The sequence below is a fragment of the Bactrocera dorsalis genome, chromosome 2, assembly GCF_023373825.1.
Source record: "Bactrocera dorsalis isolate Fly_Bdor chromosome 2, ASM2337382v1, whole genome shotgun sequence".
NCBI lineage: Eukaryota > Metazoa > Arthropoda > Insecta > Diptera > Tephritidae > Bactrocera > Bactrocera dorsalis.
In genome coordinates, this window is record NC_064304.1 from 90,766,836 (window position 1) to 90,775,046 (window position 8,211).

An 8,211-nucleotide genomic window follows, 5' to 3' on the forward strand; every position below is an offset into this window, starting at 1 on the left:
ATAAAATTCCATGCACGCGCCATACTCACTTCAAATTCCACATTACTGATTATAAATCCCCTTTAGAGTACTTTTGAAATGCAAGTAAATATTTATTAAAATGCATTATGGAAATGTCAATTGATTTGCAAGCATCACTTATCGGTTATTAAAAACATACATTTAATAAATATTACATTATTTTCATAACCTACACTTACACTGACTTCTTGCTTTTCACATGTGTATGTATAACAAAAAAATTAAAAGCACACATACTAGTAGTAAGTAATTAGTGGAGTTCAAAATTTTAAGTTTTTGCCACATTCACAACATCTTTGCACTGTTCGATAACACTATTCTGCTCGGTATCACTACTGGATGAGGAAGACGCCGCGGTCGATGACGAGTCTGTAGCATCTTCACCGCTTTCTGTGCCGCTCTCTTCATTGGTGTCGTCAGCATCTTCATCGTCAATATCTTCATCTGTATAATCGTCGACTTCGTCCTCACTAGTTGAGGTGTTACCCAAATGCATATCTGTGATCAATTCCTTCAACAACTCAGTCTCGATTTCTCCCAATTCCAAACGTAAATGCTTTTTCGATACATCAAGCAGCACATTTTTCAGATTACGCGCTAAGAGCCGCAAATGTGTGGGACCACAACGATTACTATCGGCTACATAACGTATATAATCTTCAATGTAGTACTGATTAAAAATCTGTTGGTTACAATCGCTGCTGGCGAATAACGCATGCGTTTGCAACAGCTGTTTCAATACCCATGCAGGATTTTTTTTCAAACCATCAATGGCATCTTGCAGACACAAGCGTCCCAAGTCGTAGTTGCGATACAGTGGATAAATAAGTGAGCGGCGTAAAAAACTAACAACAACATCTTTAATGTTTTCGAACGGTTCAAAGTAACTAAGCGTGGCGGAGAGAATGCTGCGCGTCCAGGCGCTTTCGCAAGTCGGCTCATTCGATGTGGTCCTGAAAAGTAATTGTATCGTTAATATGCGTTAAGAAACTGAAAAGCATTCAGTGTTACCGTATATCATAGCAAATTGCCAACAGTATGCAAATCAGGCCGCAATCCACATCTGACTGTTCGCAGTCGGCAAACAGCGCTGATTCTTGCGACTTGCGTGTCAAATTGTGTAGCAGGCATTCTTCATCGCGTGTTAGCTTAGCATCTGGAAAATAGTTGCATATCTTAAAGTAATATATACTAAACAAACAAAATTTACAAACTGCACAATATACTCCCAGCGAATTCTGTTTAACTACAATGAGTTATCAACCAAATTGATATGGTTAATAATTTCAACACAAGCAATACATATACACAGTGTGCATTACACACCTTCATAATTATTGTTGTATTTCATAGGATTTTCATGACCTTCGGGCACTTGCAGCTCAACGAAATTCAATTTATACTGATCACGTGAGAAGTTTTTAAGCTCGTCTATTTCACGGTCAATACTACGTTGTAGCGGACTAACTGTACGCGGTTCCGGCATTTGTGCAATAGCAGATCTATCGTCCTGTTGTATACAAAAGAGAGCTCAGTCATAAACATATACATTGTAATTCCTCCAATGAACTTACAAATCCGGTAAGATCTCCCTTAAACCTCCCTGCAAAACCATAACCAAAATCTGCTACGAATTTCAACAGTTCACCACTTTTATCCACGCGCAGGAAGCAGTTGTCGGTAATGCGTTTCAGTTTCCACAATTCAATATTTGGTGGCGTTGCGCCATCCGCACACGTTTTCTCCGCATCACTCTTTTCTGGTGGCGTTTTTTGATCCTCAGTTGTACGAGGCAAGCAGGGTAAATCTACTTCGTAATTATTAGTTTGGGTATTAAAATTGATAACAAAATTTTTCATGTCTTTGGTGTCGAATTGGCGCTCCGGCAAATGGAATCTACAAAAAAGTGTAACTAAGTAGATGCTATTTTAATATTAATGAAAAGTGTGTACCGGTAGAGTCGTGTATCTGCGAATATGTAGAAATTGTGATCCTCCACAAATATATCACAATTGCGTCGATTTGGCGTGCTAGTTTGTTTGCGGTCACCATCACCGGCTTTGGTGCGCCTATTCCCCACTGGCACAATCTGTAGTCGACAGACATTTCCGTCGATTGTGTGTTGTATTGTCTGTTCAAACGTCATTGCTATTCGCTAAAGAAAATACTAGAATTTTTACAATTTAGAAAACTTTTTCCGGAAAAAACGAAAAAATGTGTCCAAAGTCTTAAGCACATTGACTTATCTATTGACAGCGGATAAATATTTACGAATGTCAGTGGGAATAGCAAAAATGGCGAAGTAAATGAAATGCCGTGTTGCCAGACTCAATTTATTTGAAGGTATCGAGTTTTTAACAAATATGTCAACTTTTGTGGCTAAAACAAGCGCATTTACTATAATTGATTAATTTCATTGCGTGAACATTTTTAAAATCGGTTTATGAACTTGTTATGGCATATTAATTTTATAAAATGTGAGTGTTTTGTAAAATGTAAAATTCGCTCTACTACATTCTGCAACAAATGTCAAACTATTTACATGACAGCTGGCCGTGGTTTCAAATAACCATAGGGTTGCCATTCATGTAACAAATCAATACATACTTGCAGATGTATTAATAGGATGGATGAATTTGAATGTTTTATGATCTGAATGCTGCTATATGGTATAGTGATCCGATCATAAATGTTTCTTCGGAAATTATACCATTGCCTTAGGCAATAATCCACGCAAATGAGAAAATGTCTGCAAAATTCCAGAGCGATAAGTCAGAAACGAATGGACTAGTTTTTTATACATATGGTGTACATATGTATGTATATTTCCATATATACATACGTCGTAACAAACAGAATAAGTATACGCTGCAGAGGTTATACAAGGCGTTCTCAGCTAGCAGCAGCCAAATAACCTCCTACAAGGTATTCCTCCCTTACCAACGAATAGTTAAACCATGTCAACCGCATTTGACACAAACTCCCCACTAGCCACACCTTTTCCCTAAATCAGCGATGGCAAAGGTCTAATCAAATCAATTTATTTATTTACAAATTATTAACGTGGCAAAATGTTAGCGCTTCTTTGATTGCTGTTAACACCCATAACGGTACAATGACGCGTCACAATTGACAAATTGTCTAACGCTCTCCTACAACAACACATATGTATGTATCTAGTCGCTTATGCACATGTGTTTGTTTGCAGGAAAGCCAAATAATCATAATACAAAACGTAAAGGAAATATGTTGTTGTTGCTATTGCTTGAAGGCGAGTTTTAAGTGGTCTTCTCGGTAGTTGCTGGTTAGGAATCATTGTGTAAATAAACATTGACAGTCATGCTAAAACATATAGACATGTGTAATTATGTAACTGTCTGTTTGTATAACCGAGTATATATGATGCGAAATGTTAAAGACTTGCTTGAAAAATAGTTCATAATACAGTGAGCACTTGACTGATGATACTGAATGGTATCGAAAATGCAAGATCGTTCCAAATACCGAACTACTGGTTCTAGTTATAGAGGAGAGTTAAGAACTAGCGGCTACTTTAATGCATATAGTACTACTTTTTGGATCTGATCTAAGACTTACATATAAATCACGTGTTTAAACCGGCTAGGGTTCGGTGAACAGCAATGCCATTCGACTCCATTGTATGTTTTCATGGAAACTGAAAACTGCTAGAGCAGATCATAATAGCATTGGATAAGGATTGAGACTCTGAATCTTTGTAGATCAACGTATCCCGCTCCATCGCTAATTCAATCTGATAATGATAACCCCGTCGCCGCGAAGTATGAAGAGCCTCAACCGTTTGAAGCATATCTGAACACACTCTAAGCCAATGGCAGATAACTGTAGCCATACAAGATAGACGTTCGACCAGAAGACTCGTCAATCCTTTTTTCGATTTTGACTTCGTTGTCCTCGTTCCATGCCCGGCCGGCGGTACCACTATACATATTTTCGTTACAATATGCCTACTATACATATTCCATAAGCAACCTATCTGACTCCAGAGCTCTATGGATCCTCTGTGGATTCTTAGGCTGGGACCTGTTCTATGTAATGATGCGAAAGTCATAAATTTCTGAAAGTTAAAATACGAATATGACTTATAGAAAACAGTTACGATATGTCTTTCTCGCTTGGATCAGCTTTTCTATTTCGCTCGGATTCTATCTATTCTATTCTATCTATTCTCCTACTAACACGACTGTCAGCGATTACTTGGCATACTATTATAGCATTTGAATGTACTGATTATGACATTATTATCATAGTATTTCTTCTATAATTGCTCTTTCAGCAGGGGATACAAATCTTATCTTTCTATGCTTTAAATAAACTAACTGTTCGTTTCATTTACTCCAATTTACTTCAAAACCCTGGGTCTTATATTCAAAAACGCTGTCAGCTACTAGAACTACATTGTTCACACTAATCGCTTTCCACTGTAATCTCCACCGAACAGTCGGTACACTTAAGTCCCGATGACGATTTTTCATGGACTTATTAATGAAAAGTTGAGAACCTTTGCTTTGCCATTGAAGTGCAATGTTCATCGACAGGATAACCGCTTATTGACCAATCAACCAAACATGTGAACGTATGCAAATATGTCTTATAAGAGGGGACACGCGGCAATGATTGACAAAACTAAAATAGTAACAAGTATACATATGTCTCTTGACAATAACCAATAACAAAGGCTATGTAATTGGAAAGAACGACTCGCTCACGAAGGACGCATGCAACATGTGTGTACAAATGCGGGTGTTGACGAGCTCAACAGAAACTCGAGTAAGAACCTAAAGTGAGCGCGGCTATAAAAACCAATTGCAACTCAGCGCAGGATTTCAGTTCAGTTTTAGCGCGCAGCTTTTAAGGATGACGGATCTACGTAGCGTTGATGACACTCTAGAGTCCCCGAGATCAAGAATCTGCCATTTGTACAATGGCATCGACTCAACTCCAGCCCCAGCTAATATATCACACAGTGTTTGCCAGGTATGTGGCGATCAAAGCTCGGGTAAGCATTACGGAATACTTTGCTGTGATGGCTGCTCGTGTTTCTTCAAGCGTAGTGTGCGCAAAGGTACCCTGTATACGTGCATCGCCGCAAAAGGCAATTGTATTGTGGATAAGGCACGCCGCAATTGGTGTCCATATTGTCGTTTGCAACGCTGCCTAGCCGTGGGCATGAACGTGGCCGCCGTGCAAGAGGAGCGCGGACCGCGCACCCAAGCAGCTGCGGCCAAACATGGCACACCAAACTCGAAAAGTTTAACACTGACACGCTGTGCTTATATGCACCATACGTATCGGCCGCATTATGCATCGTTGCAACAGAAGCCACACGCTGCGGCGCTCACCGCCGGCAATGCGGTGAATTTCCAAATACTTGCACAAATCCTAGTCACTTGTCTGCGTCAGGCTAAATGCAATGAACAATTTCGTACACTAACCCCCACGCAGCAGGAGGCTATTTTGAATGTCGTGTGGAATGAGTGCTTTGTGTTGCGTGCCTCCCATTGGTCGCTCGACATAACGTCTATGATTGATGCCTGCGGTGATCCGCAATTGCGGCGTGTCATCGCTGAAGCGAAGCAGTTGCGCGCCGATGTGATGGAATTGAATTTCCTTGAAACCTTAATTCTTTGCCGGAAAGGTAAGGGGTGATGATGCCAGTGGTGCCGATATTATTGAGTAGGAGTTTATCTTTGGCAGTGACTGCTTACATATTTGTTAAATTGCAGAATTGGCCCTGAGCGCGGAGAATGCAACGCTGCTGGAGAGTCATGCAAATGGCGCTTTGGTTTCGCTTGCCCGATATACTATGCAACAAACGAACTGGCTGCGTTTCGGCACGCTGCTGCTGGGTTTAAGGCAATTGACCCAACGCTGCTACGACAGTCTGCTTTCATCGCTTTTTCGCACAGTTGTCAGAGACATTGTCAAGAACTTGTGAGTTTAAAAATAGTGTGATTTTCATGTTGTTTAGAGAGTTCGGATTTAGTAAACAGAAAGTTCCTCACTTTGTCATATCAACTTTATGTAAAAGACCTTTGAAGTAATGTAATAAAGAATATGAAATTAACGAAACTAAATAGTGTTTATACTCTTACTAGATCTTTTAACTTGGTACTATAAGCCGCTTCTTTCCACAGCATTTACCACTGTGTTCACCTGTTCCAAGTATTTACTCAAAGTATTCTCTTGATTAATTGGAGGCCCCGTGCTGAGGTGCGAGTTAGTTAGATACGTTCCATAAATCTAAGCGTGCTCTTTTGATGATGCTTTATCCACCTAATATGGAAGTTAGGGTTGCAGGTGAGCGCTATTTGCGTGGAAAGGTGACTAAAATGGTTCGGTGTTAGCAAGTAAAGACAGAACTTACGCAGGTTTTAAGTAACAACTTGTGCGCTGTGAATGCGGTCTTTAAGATGATATTTACTGCGTTTACCTCTGCTGTGCCTCTGGTTGTGCGAACTTTAAAGCGATTTTCAAAATGAAGTTGGCTTCTTGAGAAAATTTGGGATAATTTTCGCAAAACTTACACTGCTGTATTATTAAAATAACACTTATTAACACCGACAGTTCATGCAGAATTGCGGAGAACATCTGCGAAGGGTTTTGTATGAAATGAGGTTTCCTGAAAGACAATTTTACTGTGATTTCACCCAGCTAATTTCTTCTACAAGAGGGGGCAACTAATTTTCTACAAGAGCGTACAACTGCTGGCGTGCGCCGATGACATCGATATCATTGGCCATAACAAGTACACTGTTAGTTCTGCTTTCTTCAATTTTGATTAAAAGTCGAAGCAAATGGCTCTGGTAGTGAATAAGGGCAAGACGAAATATAATCTGTCATCAAACTAATAGGCTAGGCTCCCACATCACTATTGGCAATCATAACTTCGAAGTCGTAGATAATTTCGTCTATTTTGGAACCAGCATTAAACCAACAACCAACTTCAGCCTCGAAATCCAACGCATAATAACTCTTATCAACAGGGGCTACTTCGAACTGAGTAGGTAATTGGGACGTAAAGTCCTCTCTTGGCGAACAAATTCCAAATTCTTCGAGTTACTCATCATGCTCGTCTTAATATTGGGTTGTCAAAAAAGTCTTGCGGTATTTTCGCTAGTTGACGCTGAAAGCGCGTAGTTCTAGTTTTATTAGTCGCATCGGATCATGCTATACCTATTTGAAAAGCTCATTTCACGCGCTAACACGTGTTTGATTGCTGTCGTTTCTTTTAAGCCGTTGTCGTGAGTTATAGCGTCGCAAACATGGAGCAAAATAAAGAGAAAATACGGCATATTTTACAGTACTACTACGATAAAGGCAAAAATGCATCTCAAGCCGCCAAAAAAATTGGTGCAGTTTATGGACCCGATACAGTTTCCATTTCCACCGTTCAATGTTTTCGTTCTGGTGTAGAGGTGGTGGAAGATGCGCCACGCTCCGGAAGGCCTGTCGTCGAAAATCGCGATAAAATCGCTGAATTGGGCGAAAGAGACCGGAATAGTAGCAGCCGTAGCATCGGTCAAGAGCTGGGCATGAGTCATCAAAAATTCATTTCAATTTCAATAAAAAAAAATTCAATAAAAATACCGCAAGACTTTTTTCACAACCCAATATATGGTGCAGAGGCTTGACAGATTACAACAACTGATGAGTCGACGTTACGTGTTTTCGAGAGAAAGGTTCTGCGGAAGTTTTTTGGTCCTTTGCGTATTGGCTACGGCGAATACCGCAGTCAATGGAACGACGACATTGACATAGTTCAGCAAATTAAAATATGGCGCTGGCTAGGTCATGTCGTCCGAATGTCGTATATAACGAAGGCGGAAAATACGTTGCTTAATAAAAATAATATATAGTAAAAATAAAATAAAGAAGGCTTTACCATTTCGTTTTCAAAAATAGAAACATTTCTATAAATTTCTTTGTTTTTTATTATAATTTTATTTCGGATTTATTTATTAATCCAATTATACTCAGTTTTAGTTCGAAAGTATTTGAGAAGTTTCATATAATTTTTGTTACACATACATACATATAAATTCATACTAAACATGTTTGTTGTGGGTTAATTCAGGGCAATGGGTATTGATCTCTTTTGTCTTTTTAGTGTTTCAAATTACTTACAACTATTTAATAACGGTTTTGGGT

The 8,211-nt window shown here is 39.4% G+C and overlaps 2 protein-coding genes across 2 annotated transcripts; one reads left to right on the forward strand and one right to left on the reverse strand.

The window, feature by feature from the left end:
• Positions 1–68: 68 nt before the first annotated feature.
• Positions 69–2,288, reverse strand: LOC105230291 (protein SHQ1 homolog). Its single transcript, XM_011210983.4, has 5 exons — positions 1,974–2,288; positions 1,596–1,917; positions 1,348–1,531; positions 1,033–1,177; positions 69–974 (listed from the first exon to the last, which is right to left on the reverse strand). Exons 1-5 carry the CDS (start codon positions 2,165–2,167, stop codon positions 290–292), a joined length of 1,530 nt encoding a protein of 509 aa, XP_011209285.2. The 5' UTR covers positions 2,168–2,288; the 3' UTR covers positions 69–289.
• Positions 2,289–4,358: 2,070 nt separating this feature from the next.
• Positions 4,359–6,089, forward strand: LOC105230332 (nuclear receptor subfamily 2 group F member 1-B). Its single transcript, XM_029551974.2, has 2 exons — positions 4,359–5,698; positions 5,787–6,089. The coding sequence occupies exons 1-2, from the start codon at positions 4,918–4,920 to the stop codon at positions 5,996–5,998; spliced, it is 993 nt and encodes a 330-aa protein (XP_029407834.2). The 5' UTR covers positions 4,359–4,917; the 3' UTR covers positions 5,999–6,089.
• The last annotated feature ends 2,122 nt before the right edge of the window (positions 6,090–8,211 follow it).

Bases quoted from the DNA above. Each gene is read 5' to 3' on its own strand.
- LOC105230332 (XM_029551974.2), top strand. From the start codon at position 4,918: ATGACGGATCTACGTAGCGTTGATGACACTCTAGAGTCCCCGAGATCA. The intron at 5,699-5,786 runs GTAAGGGGTGAT...GTTAAATTGCAG, and splicing joins CTTAATTCTTTGCCGGAAAG to AATTGGCCCTGAGCGCGGAG.
- LOC105230291 (XM_011210983.4), bottom strand. From the start codon at position 2,167: ATGACGTTTGAACAGACAATACAACACACAATCGACGGAAATGTCTGT. The intron at 1,918-1,973 runs GTACACACTTTT...ACTTTTTTGTAG, and splicing joins GCAGATACACGACTCTACCG to ATTCCATTTGCCGGAGCGCC. The intron at 975-1,032 runs GTAACACTGAAT...ATTACTTTTCAG, and splicing joins GCAATTTGCTATGATATACG to GACCACATCGAATGAGCCGA.